The sequence below is a fragment of the Pieris napi genome, chromosome 11 (assembly GCF_905475465.1).
Source record: "Pieris napi chromosome 11, ilPieNapi1.2, whole genome shotgun sequence".
NCBI classification, from domain to species: Eukaryota; Metazoa; Arthropoda; class Insecta; order Lepidoptera; family Pieridae; genus Pieris; species Pieris napi.
This window is the reverse complement of record NC_062244.1, coordinates 4,571,689-4,597,245: the sequence shown is the minus strand read 5'-3', so window position 1 is coordinate 4,597,245 and position 25,557 is coordinate 4,571,689. Positions and strand designations below refer to the sequence as shown.

The 25,557-nt window shown below is 32.3% G+C and overlaps 4 protein-coding genes across 4 annotated transcripts; all 4 read right to left on the bottom strand.

Moving 5' to 3' along the window:
• Positions 1-2,190: 2,190 nt before the first annotated feature.
• On the bottom strand, positions 2,191-4,322 carry LOC125054200 (juvenile hormone esterase-like). Its single transcript, XM_047655950.1, has 3 exons — positions 3,965-4,322; positions 2,625-3,886; positions 2,191-2,532 (listed from the first exon to the last, which is right to left on the bottom strand). The coding sequence occupies exons 1-3, from the start codon at positions 4,163-4,165 to the stop codon at positions 2,316-2,318; spliced, it is 1,680 nt and encodes a 559-aa protein (XP_047511906.1). The 5' UTR covers positions 4,166-4,322; the 3' UTR covers positions 2,191-2,315.
• Positions 4,323-8,183: 3,861 nt separating this feature from the next.
• On the bottom strand, positions 8,184-10,375 carry LOC125054196 (esterase E4-like). The gene is made up of 3 exons (XM_047655948.1): positions 10,126-10,375; positions 8,674-9,938; positions 8,184-8,476 (listed from the first exon to the last, which is right to left on the bottom strand). The coding sequence occupies exons 1-3, from the start codon at positions 10,315-10,317 to the stop codon at positions 8,224-8,226; spliced, it is 1,710 nt and encodes a 569-aa protein (XP_047511904.1). The 5' UTR covers positions 10,318-10,375; the 3' UTR covers positions 8,184-8,223.
• A 559-nt stretch (positions 10,376-10,934) lies between these two features.
• Positions 10,935-13,300, bottom strand: LOC125053918 (juvenile hormone esterase-like). The gene is made up of 4 exons (XM_047655539.1): positions 13,194-13,300; positions 12,909-13,091; positions 11,300-12,558; positions 10,935-11,180 (listed from the first exon to the last, which is right to left on the bottom strand). Exons 2-4 carry the CDS (start codon positions 13,086-13,088, stop codon positions 11,000-11,002), a joined length of 1,620 nt encoding a protein of 539 aa, XP_047511495.1. The 5' UTR covers positions 13,089-13,091; positions 13,194-13,300; the 3' UTR covers positions 10,935-10,999.
• A 5,825-nt stretch (positions 13,301-19,125) lies between these two features.
• On the bottom strand, positions 19,126-20,290 carry LOC125054202 (aquaporin-like). The gene has a single exon (XM_047655952.1). It carries the CDS (start codon positions 20,194-20,196, stop codon positions 19,393-19,395), a length of 804 nt encoding a protein of 267 aa, XP_047511908.1. The 5' UTR covers positions 20,197-20,290; the 3' UTR covers positions 19,126-19,392.
• Between the last annotated feature and the right edge of the window lie 5,267 nt (positions 20,291-25,557).

The window sequence follows — 25,557 nt, the reverse complement described above, 5'->3', positions numbered from 1 at the left end:
ATTGAAACATTTAGATTACGTAAAATAAAACATTGGATTTTACTGCCTATACCCGTGCAGACCACGTAGAGTAAATATACAATTGTTATGTTACCTTTATATGTTACTATCTGCCCCCACGAACTTCGTTTCTTCTTAATGTGTTTTTACATAGCCTACCTTTTTAGTACATACCAACATGGAAGATTTTACTATGCTACGCCAGAGACTGTTGGGTTTTCCGGAATGAAAACTTTTTAGGTTGTTCTGTTATTTTTTTTCTATACCTAGATAACACTGAAAATGTTTAGAAAATTAAAAACGGCTAAATGTAGAAAGTTGCCAATACTTTTATTGTTTATCGAAGTAATCTCCGTTACTCTCTACATATCGTCGCATTCGATGGAACCACTGAGAAAAGCAGTGGGCCCATTCTTCCTTAGGTTCTTCACTTCTTCACAGCATCTTCAGGGCTCGTAATAATAATAATTTATTGCAAGAATATGGTACAAAAATGTGTGCAATAATATATTTTTATAGATTTTTAAAGTGTATGGATATTAAATTTAAAAATATGTATTTTCGTTATGATTATTATTATTTTCATTTTAAGTTTACTATTCTTATAAAAAACATCAAGCTAACATTATCAATTATAATAGTAAATTTTCAGTTAATATATAACAAATCAATCTTTTCAAAAGTAGAAGCTACCTCTGGGTCCGATTTTATGAATTTCCCTTTAACTTTTAACATATAGTCGGTTCGTTTGTCAGACGTTTTACCTGATTCTTTATTTATTATTTTCTAAGTAGCTTTTAATTTATCTCTGCTATTTTTTATTTTTGAGCTTAAAAATTGTGACTTAGCAATATTGCGATCTTTTTTTAAATTATTTGAATACAATCTAACATATTCCCGAAATTCCACACTAGTGTTATATTGCTTTTTATCATACATTTCATATCATTTTAACCTTTTTCTGTGTAACTCCCCATTTGCCAGTCATAGAAACTTGTTTTCTCAGAGACCAATAAAGTCTTTTGAGTAAATACTTTCCTGAATTTATCAATAAATGATTTTTTAAAAAGTACTGTATAAATTATTAGGGGATGAGTTGTCACACAGAAATGGCATCCTATACACCAATGCAATTTGTTTGGGCAAATTAATCTGCCCAAACAGTCATTTGTTATAAAACGGAGGTATCAAAAGGAGTTATCAAAATTTTCTTTTTTTTACATGGTTTTTGTTGCCTTACAGGAATTTTTTTTATTTTGGAATTCAAACAATTGACCAGTGTAATCAGATTTAAATCTATTGAAAATATAAACATTCAAAGGGGCTATGTCAAAATATATATTATCTATATAATTTGCAGTACTGGCTGTTATTCTTGTGGGTGAATGAAATTGATTTATTAAAATGTATGAACGAAAAAGACTAAGTATATACTTAGTCTTTTTCGTTCATACATTGCGTATATGCGTATACTTAAATAAGAATGACAAAGTAAATTGACATTGAAGTCCCCCCACCCAATTAGCCATTTATTACACTATACTAATTTATACAATATCTCCTCTAATCCACAGGAAATTTCAATAGTTAGTTCTGCAGAGAGGCTGACAATATCCTTTCTTTCTTTGCATATAAGTTTTTTTTTTAATTAGGATTAATAAGCCACTCTCTCGTTCTCTTACCAACACATAAGTAGAATAATCCATACACACAGCTGGGGTTGTTGGAGTAATTTCTTGCTATCACCCTAGGTTTAGTATTTAGTCGGTAACCAATAATACTCCGTTCATAATAATCAGCCTCACAAAGGTGTCGAAAAAGTATACAATTTGGGCAATGGTTACATGTTTATTAAGACGTCAATCAGTAGCGGTTTATCATATTCCTTATTTTGAAAAAAAAAAGTCTTATCGTAACCAATATTAATGAGTTTTATCAAAAAATTATAGCCATCATTAAGAATTAAAATATATTAATATTATTATAATCTTATTATTAGGAACATCGCAAAAATAAAAATACTAATAACTGGCGAGCAACTGCAATTTGTCGACCTTGTCATTAGCAAATGTTGCATGATATTTTCGAATTTATTTGCCAACCAACTTAAATTACAAACTATATTAAAACATATGTTATAATACTGTATTTAATTTGCGAGTAACTACTAAATATTTCAGAATAAAAAAATGGATAAAAATGTATTTATTAAAGAATTTGACCGCTCTCCACTCTCTCCACTTGTCGAATACTTGTTTGCTTGTTGAAAGCAGTAAAAAATAATTTAAATTTCATGTAATGTCATATTTATAACATTATTGCAGAGGTCTGGATAAATCAAATTCAGATCTAGTTGAGTGATCCGGTGGTTTGGGATATATGTAATGATGCTTAATAATATTATCCCAGAATTTTACACCCTCTGGATTAAGAGCATCTCGGTACTCTAAAGTACTATTCAACGACATAAAAGACCCCTCAAGAGACATTGGTGGCCAGGCAGGGTAACTTGATCCTTGTGACACTGGAGCTCTGGAAAGATAAAAAGATCAAATATCGCCATTATATAGCCAGTATCACTTATTACTCTATTCTAATTAAAAACATTTTTCAAAACAACTCACCCAGTTGTAATAAAATTTAACCACAGCTCTCGCATAACCGCCTTCATCTTCTTAAATTCATCCGATAACGTTTTTTCATTAGGATCATCTAAAACAGCAGTGTTCTGAGCACAATGTGTAGCACCTTTATTCGTGGTGTTCAGAATAAATGGGTCATTCTCATGAACAAATGAATACTCGTAAAGATATAACTGATTATTTCCAGCCTCTAATTGAAGTCTTGCAGATCGAAGCATTCCGTACCCAAACATTACGTCTGTAAAGAAATCTATGTATTTAGAAACATTACTATCAGATACAGGCTCTTTACCAAAATAGAACTCTTTGATATCATTGGCTAGTGTTTTCCTTTTTTTTAAACTTGTACCCAAGTCGGGTGGTAGAAAATCAAGGAAATTTTCATTCATCTGTGTTTTCCATTCATCAAAACGATTTAATCGAAAAAGTCCTTCCATTTCACAAAATCCGTAGAGCATAGGTAGTTTTGTATAATTTTTACTCTCAAGTATTTTCACAGGACTTTCATCTAAGCTCACTTCTTGTCCGACATCTTTTTCGATGCAAGGTGAAAATAATACCACTGAATCAGTTCTTGAATATAATAGGACTGTACCATTCGCCAAAACTTCGTAGGGTGTCTCTAAATAAAATTTTTCTAAAGCTTCTAAGTCGTTAATGTTATGGAAACCGAGTAGTTGAGCAAATAGTTGAGCATTCTCTATTGGATCTGTTTGCACACTAAAAGCATTAATATTAGAACTACTTCCTGCTATCACTTTATGAAATAGTCCTTCTGCCATCTTAGAAACAGCTAAAATATCTACTGAGGCTGAACCAGCACTACATCCAGAAATCGTTACATCCCTTGGATTTCCTCCAAATTTTTCAATGTTGTCCTGTATCCATCGTAATAGTGCTATTTGATCTTTAAGACCAGCATTTCCTGGAGCTGCTTTTGTACCAAGGCATAAAAATCCGTGAGGCCCAACTCGATAATTAAACGTCACTGCTATAACTTTACCACTTTTGACTAGATTCTTCGGAGTTCGTGAATTACCAAACCCATATAAAAAGGCTCCTCCATGTACAAAAACAACTACGGGTAAGTTTTCGATTTCCCCATGGGGTACAAATATATTCACTATGAGACATTGTTCTTGTATATTAGAATCTATAGTATTTTCTCGACGAGGTTGTTGGCAAATTGTTTTCCTATCGATTGCTTCAAAAGTTCCATTCCACGTTGGTGGTGGTAACGGTGCCTGTGATTTTAATTATAAATAAATTAATAAAGAAAAATGTTCTTATAGATATCCGATATAACAAAATAGAAAACTTACCGAATAAAATTCATATCCTGTTGGTACAGTAGCGTATGGAATATTTTCAAAAGTGAAAATATTTTCTTCTGGCTGTCTATATCCTCGGACCACACCTTGACTTATTTTTACATCTCGATAATTTGTAATTTCAGAGACCACTATGGAAATGTTATAAAAAAATAGTATGATTACTATTCTTCCTACCATATTTACCAACATTGTAATGGCGTAATAAACAATTGAATAAAGCTTTAAATAATATTCGTTGGAGAGGTATTTGATAAGATAGTACTATTTTCGTATTTATAAGTATCTGTCACGAAATCATGAAATGTAATTTACAATATTTTATACGTATATATGCGCGGCTCAAGATAAAACGCGATGGTGATGCATTTTGGACCTTGGAAAGAAAATGTGACAACTTTTAATAATAATTTAACGTTCATTTGGTATGAAAGTAATCTAGTAGCACTCAGTATGAATTTAAAATAAACCCGAAAGCCTCAGTAAAGTTCTCCGAACAAGAGTCACCGTGTATGGCTAACGCGTTTTTATAACTGTTGCATAGTTTATACCAATACCATATTACAAACCTGACGGTTAGGTATTGTTTTTCACCGCATGCAAGGTCAATGTAAAATTAAGTATGATATTTTTACGCTTATTTTTAAATAAATGTAAGGAAAACATAATATATTTTCCTATACAAACTCTTGTCTATATTGGCTTTGGCTTTGGCTTTGGCTTTGGCTTTGGCTTTGGCTTTGGCTTTGGCTTTGGCTTTGGCTTTGGCTTTGGCTTTGGCTTTGGCTTTGGCTTTGGCTTTGGCTTTGGCTTTGGCTTTGGCTTTGGCTTTGGCTTTGGCTTTGGCTTTGGCTTTGGCTTTGGCTTTGGCTTTGGCTTTGGCTTTGGCTTTGGCTTTGGCTTTGGCTTTGGCTTTGGCTTTGGCTTTGGCTTTGGCTTTGGCTTTGGCTTTGGCTTTGGCTTTGGCTTTGGCTTTGGCTTTGGCTTTGGCTTTGGCTTTGGCTTTGGCTTTGGCTTTGGCTTTGGCTTTGGCTTTGGCTTTGGCTTTGGCTTTGGCTTTGGCTTTGGCTTTGGCTTTGGCTTTGGCTTTGGCTTTGGCTTTGGCTTTGGCTTTGGCTTTGGCTTTGGCTTTGGCTTTGGCTTTGGCTTTGGCTTTGGCTTTGGCTTTGGCTTTGGCTTTGGCTTTGGCTTTGGCTTTGGCTTTGGCTTTGGCTTTGGCTTTGGCTTTGGCTTTGGCTTTGGCTTTGGCTTTGGCTTTGGCTTTGGCTTTGGCTTTGGCTTTGGCTTTGGCTTTGGCTTTGGCTTTGGCTTTGGCTTTGGCTTTGGCTTTGGCTTTGGCTTTGGCTTTGGCTTTGGCTTTGGCTTTGGCTTTGGCTTTGGCTTTGGCTTTGGCTTTGGCTTTGGCTTTGGCTTTGGCTTTGGCTTTGGCTTTGGCTTTGGCTTTGGCTTGGCTGTGGCTTGGCTTGGCAGGATGTGACTGGTGACGTCACGTCCGTTACAGTGGATTAAAACAAGTGGATTCGAGAATAGTTTAGATTTACAATTGTATGAATATAAGTGGTTCCATTTAGGGTCTGCAACAAACTGTCCATGTCATGTGCCAAAGACACGGGAATTAAAGAAGAGTGGCTATAAATAAATAACAACTATCTAAACAAACAGTTACATAATATTCAAGTCTAAAATACCTATGCACCGACATTGTATCGCAATCTTGGAAGATAGCAATATTGTTAGATAATATGTCGCAGCCAACTAGCTTAATAAGCAGTTCAATTAACAGCCTAGCCTCTTAACTAAACATTGCCGTTTAACTAGCGGCCTGAAAGATATTCAGCCGTAGCGTTTGTAACAACATTTAATAAACTGGCTGGCTAATGCTTAGGCCATTAGTACGATAGAGTGACCATATGGCAGAAAAAAAAAAACATCTGACATCAAAAATATTTCTTTAAAAATTAAATTGCTTGAGCCAGTCACAGCTAAATTCACACTATTATTGTTTTACATTTAACTTTGGAAAACACCATCAAAGTTGTGGTTTTCCGAAGCCATATTGACAGTTTGAAGAGTTTTGTTTCGAGTGGCAGAAAGTGGAACTAAATTAATAGTCAACATAAGGCTAGGCAAGTAATGAAACGTCATTGATCCATGTCATTTGCCAAGCTGTTTAATCAACTGGCTGAGTATCTTTCAGGTCACTGGTTAAACGGAGCTGTTTAGTTAAAAGGCTAGACTGTCAATTGAACGGCATATTAAGCTAGTTGGCTGCGACATATAAATGCATTTTATCTTGATTGACAATAACTCCTAAGATAGTGTCATAAAAAAAGATTATCGGTTTTAGTATGTCATTAATCGAACTTTTTATCTTACTCATTCGAAATTATGAAAAACCTTCGACGGATAAGTAGTGTCTGCATGATGGCACGTACTTACAATAGGACCGATTGAATGATCCTACGTCTTGCCTACATACACAAGCCTTTTCGCTATAATTTTAATTATTAGTTAAGATTATTGAAACATTTAAATTATGTTAAACATAACTTTGGATTTTATTGTTAAATGCTCTGCCTGTACCTCTAATTAATAGTATTGTATCGATAAACCCATTTGTTATGTTACCTTTGTATGTAAAGGTTGTTAAAGGTCGCGTCACTGTAAGCTGCCCTGTTAGTGAGATCTCACCACTTTGATCGGTCTATTGCTTCTATTGGTACAGCTGTTATTGCAAACCCGTGAGAAACGTGACTTGGTCACGACCTACGACAACCAGCTTGTCTAGGGTAACTGTTTCGCGACAGGTGATATGACCTGTGTCATACTCGTGAACGGGTGCTACTTGTGGTTACTAAAGATGTCATGTTGAACATGGTTTAATGGTTGCAGCTCCTTACAAACGTTGTGTAAAAAAAAAACATGGCGATTAAAAAGAGTGGCGGAAAGTTTATTGCCAGTTTTTCTCTTCCGTTCTACGCACTTGATTTGAGAACTGGCACTAAATATAAAATTAGAAGCATTAATACGTATTTCTTTACTGACAAGTCATAAGTGTACAATGTGTTACCTAGATGATTAAATGATTTTTGAATTTGAATTTGACCATAGTTACTTAGAACTCTGATATAACATGTTGTTGAGAGTCTCGTACAAACTCTGAGTTAATCCAAGTTTGATTATAAAGTCATTTTAGCGGTCAATGGTATGCGAAGCATCTTTCTCCAATACCACATCTCCAGTGAATCAATCATTTTCCGGTCTTGCGCTCGTATCGCCCATGACTCCGATCCGTAGGAGAATATAAAGAAAACCAAAGCTCGCACTATTCTCATCTTAGTTATATTTTAGACTTTCTTATCTTGACAGTTCGTTAAACTGCTGATAGAATTTTTGGCGATTTGTGTTCTTCTCTTGATTTCGCGTTTACTACCTCCCTGATCAGACAGAAGTGATCCAAAATAGACATATTCCTTTATAAATTCCAGTTCAGATAGTTCTACTCAGTTCTTGTGAGATTTCCAGTTCTGTCTATTCCAGCTATGTATTTTATTTTTGATCAATCAATTTTACATTGAGGAATTATTTAGAAAACCATTTTTTTAACACTTGTAATGATTTTATTATCTTTAATAGATTTTGGTTGATATTTCAACATCATATTAAGGTGAAGCTCAACTGATGATACCAAGTATGACTACATATATGGGACTTCGAATTTATGAAAAAATTTGGTTGTCTGTAACCTTTTACAGACGATAATTTTACGTGATAACGTCAACACATTAACGTCACTAAATTATAATTATTTTGTACACAATTTGTTTGTAAAATAATTTGTAATACAAAGAAGCAGTTAGTTAAAACTATATATTTTTTTATAATTAAAGAACAAATATATTAGATTATATACTACTCAAATTCTTAAAATGTCAGAATTATTTATCTTTTTTGCTGTAATTGTTGTTGAAATAAACAATGGAATTCACAACAACGTAACGTGACAATGCGTCATGTTACGCTCGGCTAAGGCGGAACGAGACAATTTTCGTGCGTGTAGCCGGCGTTCATCGATTTATAAGACGTTATCACGTCAAAATATTAGGATAACAAGGATTTAAATTTATGGATTACATTAAAATAAAAGTACGCATAAAGAGTAAAAAGAAATGATGTTTATTAGTTGACACACATAATTATATAAATATAAACACATTTATCAACTTGGACATAGTATATCATTTAAGAAATTAATAGGTTATTAATATAAATATTAAAGCTGCATTTAAAATATAAATAGTACAATGAAATCTAAACCCAAAATTTGTAGGGTTAGGCGGTGATGGAAACTTATAATATTCTTTAACTATATCATCCCAAAACTTAGCTCTTTCTGGCATCAAAGCGTCTCTGTACTCTAAAGTACTATTCAAGGACATGTAGGACCTCTGAAGCGACATAGGTGGCCACGCTGTGTAATTAGATCCATGCGGAACTGGAAGTCTGAAAGTTTAAATAATTTATGACAAACTATTGTTGATGTGGTAATGTGTTGCGAAAATACAATTACTTCTACGACTATATTATCATCTAACATTTTAGTATAGTATATATAAATGATAAATTAAGTTCATAAATATGTTATATGATAGATTAGTTGATATAAGAACAGAATATTTCTGTTAAGTTATTAAGCTTACCCAGTTGTTACAAAGTTCAACCATAAATCCCGCATAACTTTTTTCATATTTTGATATTCAGGTGATAATTCATTTTCATTGGGCAAATCCATAACAGCAGCTTCTTGAGCACAATGTGTTGCACCTCTTTTGTTAGTATTTGGAATTAAATCCATGCTCTCATCAACAAAAGAATACTCGTAAAGATACAATTGATTATTTCCAGCCTCCACTTGAAGCTTTGCAGATCTTAGCATCCCGTAACCGAACATAATGTCTGTGAAGAAGTCTATATATCTCAAAATGTTAGTTTCAGACACTTGTTCGTCACCAAAATAGAATCTTTTAATTTCTTTGGCGAGTGTTTCTCTTTCTTTTAAACTATTACCCAAGTCAGGCGGTAAAAAGTCGATAAAATTTTCATTCATTTGAGTTTTCCAATTATCAAAAAAATGTAATCGGAATAATCCTTCCATGTCACAAAAACCGTAAAGCATGGGAACTCTTACGTAATCTTTGCTTTCTAATATTTTCACTGGGCTATCGTCTAAGAAGACCTCCTGTCCTATATCTTTTTCAATGCATGGTGAAAATAATATCACCGAATCTCGTCTCTCATGTAAGTAGCTTGTGTAACTTAGCAATGTCTCGTACGGTGTGTCCAAATAAAAGTTTTCTAAAGCTTTTACATCGTTAGTGTTATTGAACCCTAATAGTTGAGCAAATTGTTTAGCATTATCTAATGGTTCTGTTTGAACACTAAAGGCGTTTGTGTTAGCACCGCTTCCAGCTATCACTTTGTTAAATAAACCTTTTGCCATCTTTGAAATCAATAATAAATCAACAGATGAAGAACCAGCACTACATCCAGCGATGGTGACATCGTTAGGGTTTCCTCCAAAATGTTCAATATTATCTCGTACCCATCGTAAGAGAGCTACTTGATCTTTTATTCCAGCATTTCCGGGAGCTACATCAGTACCTAAGCATAAAAATCCATGCGGCCCAAGCCTATAATTAAATGTTACAGCTATGACTTTACCACTATTAACTAGGTTTTTTGGTTGTAAATTATTCCCATAACCTATTAAAAAGGCTCCTCCATGAATAAGAACGACTACCGGTAATTTTTCTTGTAAACTGTCAGGTTTATATATGTTAGCAATAAGACATTGTTCTTCAATTTTAGAATCGCTAGGTATTAGTCCTACCCCAGCTTGATGACACGCTATTTTCTTATCTGTAGCTTCAAACGTTCCGTTCCACGTGGGTGCTGGTAATGGCGCCTGTAATTTTTGTATATTTAGTATAAGTGATACAAAAACGAAATTTAAACCAAATTTATGTACCATGTACCAAGATTCTTAAAATCGGAATTTATATTTCCGCGTATAAATCAATCAACTTCTATTTTAAATATCTTTTTACAAACATAATTGCAATCAATCTTTTGCAATCACGTATTGAATTTACCTTGTAAAAGTCACGGCCAGTTGGTACAGTAGCATAAGGTATACTTTGAAAGGTAAAAATATTTTCACCAGGCTGTTTATAACCTCGCACAACACCTTGATTTATTTTAACATCGCGATAGTTAACACTTTGTGTATAAACTACAGAGAACCCACTTAAAATAAGTAACGATACAACTATTTTGTCTTCCATGTCGTATGCAAGATTCCACTGGAATAACGCAATAACGCTGACATTATCAAACCGAGTGAAACTTTGAATATTTGTTTTTCAGAAAGATAAGATAAACTTTCTTAATAATTCGTATTATAAAAATCGATATCATAGAAATGTGTTATCATATTCTGTAAATAATGGCATGTGGCAAAAGTCATACTAAATTTACATTATACTGGATGTATATAGCTGAAATAATATTTTCAGTGCCGTTCTGACTAGAGCGTTACTTTATTTAGAGCTAGTAGACATCTATGTTTTTTTTTTTTTTAAATTTTTATTGTCTTGCTGATTTTCTTACGTAATATCTATATTAGGGGGGAAATGATGTAAACCGTCGAGGCCGAGATGGACGTGATGATGCAGCAATGGCTACTAAACTTTAGTGTTACATATACTTTCATTAACATCTTCCAAAATGTTTTGTTTTTTTATTAAATAGATGTATGATTTTCAAAGAGTATTTTTTTTATAAATATTTGATAAATTTTGGGTCTGATTAGATAATAGACTTGATAATATTCACATAGCATAAAATATATACTATCATAGCTTACTGAATTATAAGCGCTTCTTTTATATGAAACAACAGCTTGAAGATAAACTTATATTACTTATAGTTTAATTCATAGGTGATCTCTACGCAGGTAAGTTTTGGTTAAACCGAAACTGTCGGGGAACTTGGATTTCTATAGTATTTAGCATAAACATCATCCCAAAATGTCGCCCGGTGCTGTAGCGGTTTCATTTCTAATGTTTGGTTCAATGACATTATCTGAATGTTTTCTTTGGTAATAGAAGGCCAGTATGGTAAAGAACTTCCATGTGGACACGGTTCTCTGTAAAATTGTTTATAACTTTAATTTAAAAAAAAAATTATTTAATATTTATCGTTAATGCATTAAATGATTAAATATATCAGGTAAAAATTACGACTGATTAATATACTTTTACGTACCCAAATTTTGCAAAATTGGTATACATTTCCCTGATAATTCTTTTCATTTCCTTATATTCGTCGGATCGTTCATGTTCCATCTCTGAATCAAAGAACATAGTAGTTTGACTACTATGAGTGGATGCCGGAATATCTGTATAATCAATTTTTGGTGATTCTGGAGAAGTAAATGAGTATTCATACGAGTAAATATTTTTATGTCCCGCTTCTAAATGTAACTGTATAGCTCTAAGTATTGGATGAACGTACATTGTATCCGTAAAGTAATTTACGAATAATAAAATATTTGCTTCGCTTATTTTGTCTTTACCAAGATAATATTCTTCAACTTTCTTTGTTATTTCTTCTTTTTCATTTTCTGAGGGAAATTGAAGATCAGCAGGCAAAAACGAGGAAAAGTTTATGTTCATTTCTTCTTTCCAATCTTGAAATGTTGGTAGCCGATATGTACCCTCCATCTCTGTAAAGCCATATAGCATAGGTACCTGTGCATATTCTCCGCTTTTAAGAATGTCAAATGGACTTTTATCAAGCACAACTTCATCACCAACATCACGCTCGACACACGGTGTAAATAAATAATCTTTTAAGACTGTTGTGTCTATTGAAGTCAAAACTTCATAAGAAGCATTTAGGTAAAAGGTTTCTAAGGCATTAATATCATCAACATCATCGAATTTCAGCATTTGTGCAAATGACTTGGCATTTTGTAGAGGGTTGACCTGCACAGTTTGATCACTGAGGCTTCCACCGCTATCTCCTATAAATTTTTTAAAAAGACCATTAGTTGCTTTTGAAATCATTAAAAGATCAACAGACCTTGAGCCAGCACTATTGCCGTAAATTGTGACATCGTTAGGATTGCCACCAAATGAAGCTATATTTTTTTGCAACCATCGTAAAAATGCTACTTGATCTTTCATCCCAGCATTTCCGGGTATATTTTTTGTACCCAGACATAAAAATCCATGCGCTCCTAATCGATAGTTGAATGAAGCCACAATTACATCTTTATTGTGAACTACGTGCTTTGGAGTCAGCCGATTTGCATGACCGGTTTGATATGCACCACCATGAACATACGCAATAACTGGTAAATTAGTTTTATTTGTATTTGGAACATATATCGTTGCAACGAGACAATTTTCTAGGACTTGCATCCCATCAAACGTCTGAAAATGATTATTATTTTGAGGACATATAATGTTGTTTTCTGTAGCTTCAAAGGGCTCATCCCAAGTAGGTGGTGGTAGTGGACCCTGAAAATAATTGTCATTAACTTAATAAAAGATGTCCCTGGTCTCGTTCACCATCACTGTTAGTTAATTGAAGGCTAGATAAAAATTAATATGTTTACTACACTTTAAAAATATCAAAACTATGAAAATTATTTTAGCTATAGAAACCTACATTTTTTTTACTTTTTTTGCTAAGGGTCTTACTGTGTGAGGCTTTTCCCATTTTTTTTACTTGTTTTCCGACTGTAAAAAATGGCATGCGCATTAAAAATAAATGATCTTTATCGTAACACTGTTTCTCGTAATATTGTAAACTGCATATTAATTCTACAGTATACTTCAAGTAAATAATATATACAAATTATAATTACCCTGAATCGATTTACTCCAGTGGGTGCAGTTGCATATGGAATGCCATAGAAGGCAAAAACATCAAAATTTGGCAACTTGTATCCTTTTACAGGACCCTGCTGAATTTTCACTAAAAGAGATGGTTCTTCATTTGCCAAGACGAAAGAAACAAATAACACGACACTCCAGCGTAACAGCATTTTCTAAAAACATATTACCGTGAAACACTATATTGAATTAATTTTTATGTTAAGCTTAGCTGTAATTACCAACTTATAGGTTTGTTTAAAAAAAACTATACACACCTCCTTCGTGAGTTAAATTTGAACATTATGTTATTGCCATCGATCTTCAAGCCTTTTATATTTCTTATCACAGGCACTGTAATTCATGTTTTTCCCAAAAAAAGATTACATTGATGTCGATTATCTTTTCCTGCCACAGTTTTATCGTTGACGTGTAAGAACGTTTTTTGACATCTTTTATCTATCGGGGTGTAGTGTCATGTACAAATGTTGACTTGTTTAATTTACATACAAGTTAGAGTCATCGCCACCACTGAATGCCGATAGACGCGGCACTAGCGAGAAGTGCGGCGTAGTAATATGTTGCTAGTGCTAGGTGCAAGGCTATTTAACCCCAACGTTACATAAATTAATATGAAATTCGCGAACTACTCTCCAAGATTTGCTTCTAATGTTTTACCTTAAAACGAATAAAATAATATTTCAGTGTAATGACAAATTTAGTTCCAGGGCTCCCGTCGGCAATGAGTGGTGTATCGTAATCAATCGATAACGATAACGTCAAAAACAACATTTAAGAATCAGCAAAAAATATGTACTTATAACGGTCAGTATGAAAATTCATTTACAATCTACTACTTACATTCCTCATGATAGAATTACGTTCAAACAAAAAATACATGAGTAACGATTTAAAATTTTAGAAGTAAAATTGAAGCGTAGACCTATTTTAAGTATAACATGAAATAATCTTATATTTAATCATTGCAAATCATAATAAAATGTACGCAAATTTAATTTATATTACTTCTTAGCGCCTATTGTTCTTTAATTGCAATATTTCGGAAATGTTGCAAACTATTTTTTATATAACTTAATATTTATTAACTGCACAGACACACCTAGACCATTCATCAAACAATCTTTTTTAAGGTTAAATTTTTTTTTAAGAATGCTTTTCAGTTTTATAGTAGCCAACAATTAAATAAATAGGTGGTAAAATATAATTAATTGCTCAGCGAATACAGGAAACGTTTTTAAAAGTAACCTTTCTACACTAAATAATCCAGTAAAGCGTTGATACCATTGATGATGTTAGGACGTGCTTGACACACAGCCATTTGGAAGGTTTCCAGGCAATCCGTTCTAAGTATCTTGATCGTAGAAAACTGAAGAGAACACTAATTGGATTGCCTCTATATAGTAATTTGAAATGCACCTCTGACTATAAGAACTCGTAATATTTTAAAGCTTGTCTAAAAGCTTCTTGTATAGTATTATTGTAACTCTTTATTTATATAAAGCATAGTGCAGTGTCTCGCATTATGAACATAACACATTACACAAGGTTGTAAAAAGATTTATCTCGCGTCAGAAGGATTGCTTTCATCATAATATGTTACCTATACATACCATACGCAAACTCAATCTTGGTAACATCAGGATTAAATACAATTCCCTCCAACTCATTCGTAGTAAATAGAATAATTAGGTTTTAAAAATAACAGTTCGATAACAAGTTATTATTCTTAATTCGTTGAAGCACTTCTTTTTAGAAGATAATTTAATGTAATTGACTGTAATAAAATATAAAATTAGCTACTTTTACTACCTACCTGCCATAGAGCTCAAGGATAAGACCAAATGGCATTACATGATTGGGTACAGCAGTTTTTACGATTTATGGGTCTAGGTACCGGGTTTAAGTATAGCCTAGACACATAGCTAGGCTGGGCATAAATTTAAAATCATCTAATAATATTTACTATAATCTCAATTTAATCAGTCGCACTAGAAATGTCAGTTGTGGAAGGATCGTGCCTAGCCTTCCATACAAAAATAATATTCTTCACGTGAGTTTAAACAGCATTTTGGAGCTTGAAAACTTACACATCCCCTTTTTTTGGGTGGAAATCTAGAATAAGTATCCGCAATCCGATTTCATAATTTATATCGTTGTCCATAGTTAAAATAGAAATATTATTATCTAAAATAGTTACTTTAGAATAGTCGATCATTTCCTTATTTTATCTGACCCCATGGAACAAACTACACAAAATTTTTGTCAAGTACACGTATACATCAATACGATTATGTCAGTTTTTGGAGTCAGCTTCCGCTTGAGCGAAAATATTTATCATACAATTTCAATAGGAAGAAAGCATTCCAAGCAAAAGATGCTTCTGAGCTAATATCAACTATTTAATTTTAAACAATAAACACGCGAAGTATTACCAATATTCAATTCTACGATTAATAAATATCTAACGAGTATTATTTTGTCTCACGGACTCTTTTGAAGAAGGTAATACGCCTAGGCAAATATTTTGTCCATAAGAGTCCTTTTCGGGCTTAAATATTTTCCTAATTGTTTATGGCACTGACATTTGAACTTGAATGTATTGTATAGTGCTTTTCATGAAAGAAGTCCCGCGGTGATTTTTGGAACTAAATTTGACAGGTCGGCAATGTTGTCATTCGTCGATGTTATCAAGTTCGTTTGTTGTGGTAGATTTTTGTGAATTTTTAACAAGCTTAGTGCATTTTAAAGATTGATTACAATGCCAAAAGTTGTAAAAAGTTCGGCTCGAGAAATGATATTAAAGGTGAAAGAGTTCTGTGAAGCGGAACATAAGAATCAAGGTGTTTAAATACCACTAAACAATGTTCGGAAGAGAGTTACCGCCATAACAGGTACTTTTTAGAGTTGCCATTTAATAATTTTTTGCTGTATTGATGGGACTTTGATGATATAAATTCGTTTTTGCGACAAAATTGAACAAATACATAACGTTATTAAACTAGGTAACTGAAATTAAAACATATATTACATAAGCATTATAAACTTAAAGTTATTATTGTTTTTAATTGTTCATAATTTGATTGCAGGTGTGTCGGAGAAAACTGTAACAAGAATTACAAACGAAGGTATAACAGCGGCGTGTACTTCGAAAAAAATTATTACCCAACAATTATGCAATAAAACTCTGAATAAAAAATTGTATTGCTTTTCTTTACCCTATTTTCTCATCTTTTCCCTGTAAGTAGGTAGAACACCGCTAATATAAGTAAATAAAAATATACTTTTTACATAACAGAAATATTGTTTCATCGAAGTATGCAGAAAATAATATTATTTGATAAATTACGTCTCCTAAATGTAAATAAAATAGGTAAATTTTTTACTCATAAATGGCAACATTACGTCATGCGATTGCAGCGCCGCGTCTGGGGGACTTCTTTCATGAAAAGGACTATACCTCCATCTTAGTCTAACGGAATGTGATGCAATAAAGATCCTTTGGCTCGCCACAGAGTATATGTAAAGAGTATTGAAAGATTTTTAACAACACATAACTTAAACAAAACATAAATACACAATATAGAAACTATTATAAAGCGTTATGCTTTTTTCTACCGGTATTGCAATAGCTAATAATAATAAAAAAATAACCGATCAAAACCCTGTTAACTGAAAAAATATGTTAACGATATGATTATTTTACTCCGTATATCTTAAAAACAGAACGATTATTAAAAAGTATTTATTAATAAGTTACTGTAGTGGTGTAGATGGTTAATTAAATGTATACCTTATACAGTGAACAAAGAAGCGACCATGTCTTACACCAATACATAGGTTAGATTAATAACAACGTCAATCGAAGTCCTTATACACATAAATGTAACTTGATCAATTCAATTGTGATTTCCATTTACTTCCTTCTCTATATCCATACAAAATATCTATCTAACAAATAAAATTAAAATTTTCTTCTGAAGAATGCAACCATTCCATCAGTATTTTCTTATGACGTTGTCACGTTCAACTATCGTCAGTAAACCGACTTTACAGACAACCGATATTTTTTAATAAAAAAAGTTAGACGTATCCTTTAGCTAACTTTGCGTAGGCACAAGCTCTAGAACTCAATCATCTCTCATCATTATTGTTTGACAGCTTTTTCTCCTACTATAAAAATCAGAAGACCATGAAAAAGTATTTTTCAGGTTAATATGACTTACTATCGTTAAATAACGTCGCTTTTAAAATAATTTTTAAAATCGATTCTGTACATCCAAAGATTACCACCCTACAATCTTACAAATTAAGAAATAAATTCATATTGTTATAATATACTATAGCTGACTCGGCAAACGTTGTTTTGCCATATACTCGTATATTATTCGAACATTTTTTTAGTTCATTAAATATAACTATCTACTATAATAAAAATTAGGGTTTGATCGTAGAGGGGTGAAAATTAAGGGTTGTATGTATTTTTGTATGGTGTATCATAAAAAATAAAAACAAAAAAATTTGTCTAAAAAATAAAATTTACCCTCACATTTAGGGGGATTTTTTAGATGTTGTCCGATTCGCAAACCTAACCGATATGCACAGAAAATTTCCCGAAAATCAGTCGAGTCATTTCGGAGGAGTTTAATTACAAACACCGGGACACGAGAATTTTATATATTAGATACTTGTTCAACTAAAAGTATGTTGAATAGATATCTACGAGGCCCTTTACTAACAAGTAATTTATGATAGTGAACTCAAGCGGTTAATGGCATCGCTATCCTCAGTGGGTCAGTCAATAACCCTGACTTGATCAAATATATAAATCATTTTCAATTGGGTTTGAACTCGTGTGATGTTTGTTCTACTATAAATTTATAGAGGAGGTAAACTAGGTATGTTTAGTTGACCAGGCTAATCTTTGAAACTGTTGAGTCAATTTTAAAACAATTGTGGCTTCAAACTATCGAAGAAGACCAAAGGTATGTAAGGAAGACGATAGACGAAGATGATATACCAACTATCGCAAAGCACAGCTAGCTAATAATTATTTTATTGTCTACTTCTTTTATTTTATTTTTGCTCTCAAACATCACACACGTTAAAAGGAAGAAGATCAGATACTTATGAAAAAAATTAAATTTAAATTTCCAGTGTCACTTCACCAGCCTTCCTATCTTCTGTCAAAATTAAAAATTCAAAAATCAAAAATCATTTATTCACGTAGGTACACTGTCCATAGTCCACAATGTACACTGTCCATAGTTCTGCAAATCTCATAAGTAAAATTTAAGGGCATCCCTTTCAAACTTTGAGATTGCTGGCTTGGAAGAAACTAGAAATATATAATTTTGTCCCATTCGGTATCGAGACCCTTGGTCCGTGGGGTTTTAGCGCTATAAGGCTTTTTAAGGAAATAGCTAATAGGTAAACCGACATCACAGGAGACCAAATAGCTGGCACCTCGGACAAAGAATTAGTCTATCTATTCAAAGGGGAAACGCTGCCAGTATCATGGTATCTTGCCTAAAGGGACTCCTTTTAATAATATATTATTTTAGTAATTATATATATATTATATTTTTAAGGTTATTAAGTATTACTTTTATATTGTATAATTTGGTTTTACATTATCTTATGAAAATTTGTTATAGAAAGGAGTTACACGTATGAAAATGACATAAGTACTTATGGCGCAGGGCAGCGCTAACCAGATCTATGCAACTTCCTCACAATCGAGTAGCCTGCAATATCACAGAACACTCACGAGGGGGCTCTTTATATTGAGGAACATGGATCCGCCTTCTATATCGTATAGTCTGTGAGTTAATTAATAATCTCAAAGGGGTCTCCCTTCCTTTTGAACTTCCCACGGGTTAATCGAAATGTTATGTAACCTTTCAACATCTTCCATAGTTTAAGGACACAATTTTTTTTTTATTGTTTACTTTTATTTTTAAAAGACATGAGTTGTACTATATTCAATAGTTAACTTATAGTACTTTGATGAATAAGACCTTACACACATTGACTCGAAGATATTTGCGCCAATACTAAAAATAGATCAATTGAATATCTATATTTCAATTGATCTATTTTTATAAGTCGACCTCAATACTTGATATACTGAAAAAAACAAATGAGCTACTTTACACAGACATTCTTATATTTATTACCTGTAATAAATAATTTACAGAAACATGATTTTTTTTATTTACTTAAGTCATATCAATACTTTGAAATACATTCTTGATTATGTACAGGTGTTATCCTAAATGTTACATTATTAAATTTTTATCGCACTGATAACCACACAGATTCACTACGCTATAATAAATTAAATATGTTATGAAAATTGGTAATATTCTCAAAACTATATTCTAGTATTTAAATTTCATTAAATTACTAATAATATAAAACTAAGAAAACACACAATCACACACATCACAACAAACATTACAGAATTTTTGCCAATCCCTCACTATCATCAGGCCACGACGGTATGTCAGGTTTGATTTTATCAACTTTCAGCCAAATACATTTATATAAAAAGGCAGCAACCGTCGCACCTAAAAAGGGCCCAACCCAATAAATCCAATGCGACCGCCACGTAAAAGTCCACAAGGCTGGTCCCAGTGATCTTGCTGGATTCATTCCAGCTCCGGTTAATGGCCCACCAGCTAAAGATAACCCAGCTACGGTCAGACCGCACTTAATTGAACTGCTCTCTTGTAGATCCTTATTAACTGGATCCCACAACGCACAAGTGATAAACACTAATGCAGCTGTCAAAACAACCTCTATACCTATCGCTTGATATATCGAATACCTCAACAATGGTGTCGTTGTACAAACACCGCTTGATATAAATCCCTCCGGTGACAATGCCACCAAAATCCCATACCCTATTATGGATCCAATGCACTGAGCTATAATGTAGGCGATTCCAAGGATCCATGAAATTTGTCCCCAAATAACAGCAGCCCAAGTGATAACTGGGTTCATGTGGGCTCCTGAGATGTGACCAAACGCTTGAATGTTAAAGGTCACGATTAGGCCAAATCCCAAAGGTCCATACATTGGGTGGCTTGAGAATCCATCAATTGGTATGCAGGTCATGCATCCCAAGGAGATAAGGAGCATAGTTGCGATTAATTCTGCAAGAACCGCTCTCCAGTTTAGGGTCTTCCATATTTCTGATTTAATTGGAATATCCTTTGCGTTTTCGCTCTGTCCCACCAAATGAGCGTTCACTGACATTGTTTGCACTTAACTGGTCGACGATGAATCACTTCAAAACATTGTGCATTCATTATTAAACATCACTTGCGGTACGTATGCCTCGAGCACTGACTCCTGAATAAGTGATTAAAGAATGAAATCACAACGATGTGATTTTGATACTGTTATCTATAAAGGTATGTTAATAACAAGATATATGTTTCAGAGGTCAGGCTCTCTTACTGTTGTACTTTTTAATGACGGGTTTTAGCTTTGTAGTCACCGTATAAAATGGTTTCACAATCTATTATATGTAAGTCTAAGTTTCGTACTAGAATTAAAATAATAATCATTGGTAACTTGTATATACATTGGCTACATTGAAAGTATTGGTAATAAAAAAGTATTTTATGAAAGCAGCTATATAAGGTCCTTGCACCCATTAAAAACAATGTGTTACGATGTTACTTAAATATTAAATTTGTATTGCTAAATCACCAAAAATAGAAGAGATTTGGTAAAAATTCAGGAGTTACAGATTATTATTTATAGCATACAAGTTCTAAAAGTAATGACAAAAGTCTTCTTCTATATATGAAAAAATTCGTAATTATCTTCCTTATATATTGATATTTTTAAGAGGCCGCAACAAGACAACAAAATAGATAAAATATTACTACTATTACTTTATTTGAAATTGTACAACATTACCATATTTTGATATTTATTACAAGATATTTTGTAACTGAGGCAAATATTTTTTTTTATTTTTCCATATTAGGGCTGCCGGGAAGATCTCGCTTGTAAGCGATAAGGCCTCCCGTTGCTTAACTTATGTAACCTGCTTTTTTATATATATGATTTTATATATTATGGTAACGAAGTGTACATAAATAAATATCTTAAGAGAGATTCGCAACAAAACTACAAAGATCTATTTAGGAACACTAGTATTAGAGGATAAGTAATTCCTACCTTTAACATTCAGCCACTCCTTTAGTTTAAAGACGTTGAAACCCACATTCGAGATGCCAATACTTTTCTTATTTTTCATGAGTAATTAACATTTTCTCACACGGAAAACATTATTATTATTTTTTTTTATTGAGAAAAAGCTTGCCAACGCTCGGCACACTGACACATTGGTAAAAACAAACACAAAATACAATTTTTAATGTGTCAAGCACATATAGGCAAACATGACATACATATAGAGATCATAACCTATTATTAAACAAAACAAACATTACAAAAAAAAACAAAACAATTACTAATCAATGAAAAAATTCCAATTACAAAAAACTAAACAAAACAAAACAAACATTATGCATCTGCAATGACCTACATTTATGGCAACGCCATATAGACACAAATGCCTGATATTTACCATTAAAATATCATCCCCGATGCCTCGTTTTATCACCGCACGAGACGTAATAATTCCAGGTTTCATCCGCACCATCTTGGTGGCTTTTTCGAGCCAGCGAAATGAAGAAGCGGCGATGAAGGTGTTCATATATGTACCTATTTAAAAAGAGAGCTTAATCCTCCCTCCAAGGCCGTACCCACTAAAATCAGTGTCCATGTGCTGCTTTTTTAAATGTTTGAACCTTTTTGTAAATATTATCTAATCCATATATCTGTAGTATAATTCTTTTTTATTATATATTATTTATGTTAGCTGTAGGATTAGAAGCAAATAAATAAATAAACATATTGCGTCTTTGAATTCTTAAAAATACATTTCTACTGTAGCAAAATTAATAGAGTATATATTTAAATTGACAATGACGTTGAAAATTGTAATAAAAATTAAATTATTATCCGTAACAATACAAATTAACTCAATTTTATGACATGCCAAGCTTAATTAACAAAGCGTTAATAAATGGTGAGCATTACGTTGATAAACGGCAATGTTAAATTTTATTAAGAGATTCTCTTTGTTTTAATTAAAAGGGGCTTTAACTTAGGCTTACAACACGGCAATTGTTTGCTCTAATTATTTATTAGTCTATAGCAGTGACTCTCGATCTAATTATGTAATCGTAATCATAAATCAATTATTAAAATTGGTAAGAGATGGATTGATATTAAAAGTATTGTAATACTTTTGTAGGGACGGTAATATATTGGAATAAAGTATATAAAACACGTTGCATGCATAATGCATATTGTATACATATTTTATAAAAATAGGTTAAACTGTGCTTTATGTTTATAGTCTAGTCGACAAGTTGAAAATGGAACAAATTAGAGATACTGCTCTTAAAATTATGTGCGATAGCTCATTGGATCCGGAATGACGTCTAGAAAAATGTGCTAAAAGCGTGTATTAGCACATAAAAAATTGCAAAAGTTATAGACCATTAAAGATGAAAAAAAATGGCATTTAGTTTTTTGCCAATATTTAATAAACTATTAATATTTAAGAAATTTCAAATAAAGATTCTGAAAGAGGAGGAAATTTCCAATAAAAAACTCCTGACTCCCAGAACTTTATCTCCATTATTTATAATGTTAATTTAACGCTGAAAATAGGTCTGCGGGTGACATTTTTAGGATTCGCGCGTGGCGTCAAAAGCGACTACGGCACATTAATTAATTTATTTAAGGTATTGAATATTTTTTTTTAAATTTGAAAAAATTATGGTGGTGGTGGTTATATACTTTGTTATATATGGTTGTTTTTGTTAATTTTAGAAGTTATAGAAAAAAAATAAACAAAAGTTGAATATTTGTTTATAACAAATTGGTAAGTTAATAAACAATAGAATTGTTGATTAAAAAAAAATTTTTTTCTGTTACTTTATAGAAGACTGTCAATTATGATGTTTAGAAAAAAAAATTTCTTAACTAATTATTTAAACAATAGAAAATTAAAAAAAACGATTATAAACAATTAAAAATTGTTATTAAGGAAAAAATTTTTTTTTAAAAATCATAAAATTTGTAATGTAATAAAGTTGTGTTAATTTTTTTTTTTTAAATATTTATTTAATCAATTTGTTTAAAAAAAAATTATCAACAAATGGCGGGAATTTTTTTTTTTGCAAATCAATAAATATCTTGTATTAATAAAAAAACGATTATATGATGATTTAGAAAATAAAATTTTTTTTTAACATCATTACATGGATTTTTAAGTTTTTGTTTAAGTAAAAAAATTTTTATAAACAAAGTATAAATATTTTTTTAACTTTTATGACACGATCTTGTCAAGTATGTATGTAAGAAAGGCTCTACGAAGCGAAATATTTTTACGACCATTATTTAAACATTTTTTTTCACTTACAATTAAGACGGTCGTTCGAGAAAATTTCGTTAGTTAACAATTATTTAACTTGTTGAAAAATTAACTTTAAGTAAAATTTTCAACGGGAATAAATTAATTATAGTGTTCAGAACACACCATAATTTTTTCAAATTTAAAAAAAAATATTCAATACCTTAAATAAATTAATTAATGTGCCGTAGTCGCTTTTGACGCCACGCGCGAATCCTAAAAATGTCACCCGCAGACCTATTTTCAGCGTTAAATTAACATTATAACTAATGGAGATAGAATTCTGGGAGTCAGGAGTTTTTTATTGGAAATTTCCTCTTCTTTCAGAATCTTTATTTGAAATTTCTTAAATATTAATAGTTTATTAAATATTGGCAAAAAACTAAATGCCATTATTTTTTCATCTTTAATGGTCTATAACTTTTGCAATTTTTTATGTGCTAATACACGCTTTTAGCACATTTTTCTAGACGTCATTCCGGATCCAATGAGCTATCGCACATAATTTTAAGAGCAGTATCTCTATTTTGTTCCATTTTCAACTTGTCGACTAGACTATTATGTTTGAAGGAGTATTCCATTTTTGGCTTTTGTGTATAATGTAATTGTTTGGATATTGTTTAGTGAGTAGCTGTAGGAATACTGTTGAAAAAAAAAACAAGAGAAAATAAAATAAAATAAAAATAAGATAAAATAAGACAAGAGAAATTACTTTCCATACTTTCAATTCAAAGTTTCAGTTTGTATGGTGGCTGAAAATTCCTCAGTTAATCACGACTTTTTTCATGTCCTCAAGCGATAATAAATGTTACATGAAATTAATTTAAATATTATTTTATCTAGTTTTTCTGAAATCAGTATTATTATTAGTATGTATCCTAAGATTACCTCGTGTCCCACCCCGGCGACCCCAAATAACAACAACAACAAATGTAACTAATATCTTTCATACTAATAATATAAAGTGGAAAGGTTTAACGAGTAAAACTCCTGGACTAATTTGAACTTAATAAGCAAGATAGACTTCGCGATTATCGCGATAGGGCGATTCTGTCAACACCAGCGAAGGTAATGGAGTCAGCTCTTTAAAAGTACATTCGAGACCAGGTAGGCTCTCAACTCTCTGACTCCCAACATTGACGTGTTCTTGCAGGAATTAGCAGAAGTTGGCTTCACCGCGTCATTTATACGGTTTATGGTAAGTCACATAACAGATAGCATAGCAGTGTTGAATATTCTGGAATAAAATGGATCTTAAATTATCACTGCAGATAAATAGCGCGGGAGATTGTCTACGATTACAGCAGGGTAGTAATTTCGTGCAGTAAAAATGGACTGCAGCTTAAATCTGCGAAATATGCTGTGCTATTTCTTTTTCCAGAACACGACACCGATTCTCTATAATTATTACAGCTACACAACCAATTTCAAGAGTAGCAGAAGTCAAAGACCTTGCGGTTCATTTAAACGTAGAATTGAATTTTCGTTGCACACAGGCTGAATTCACAAGAATTGCATTATTTATAATTAGCTTAACAATAAAAAGTATTTTTATTGTATTAGTATTAAGTTACTGTAAAAATAGAAAATAAATAAAAGAATAAAAATATATTTTATATATATTTCTTTAAAATTGTTACTTCTAAGTAAGTACAAATTTAACACATTCAGAAACATGAAACTTTAAGCGAATTGCGCTACAAAGTTTAGGAAAGTCTTGTTTAGCAAACATTTCGTACAATTAAAAGTAGGTTAAGTTCTTGAAACGGAAAATGAAACTTAGTTCATGAAATTCGCACTTCACTCATAATGAAACTTAGAGAAGAAAGATTTTACCCTACCCCGTGCATAATTAAAGCTTAAACTGAGCAAGAACGCTCAAAACCTTATTAATGTAGTAATACGGATAGTTAATTTTAATTATTTTGCAAAAAGTAGCCTGTGCGCTATTGCATGTTTTTATTAACTGGGCCTGAGACTCAGCCTGTCGCGGGACTGATTACAAGGATTTATTAATACAGATCCATATGAAGCGTAGATAAATAACTTACGTCGCAATGTCCTCGGAAAAATGCTAATCGCAGGAGACCAGCTTTTTCACGGCGAGTACCTTA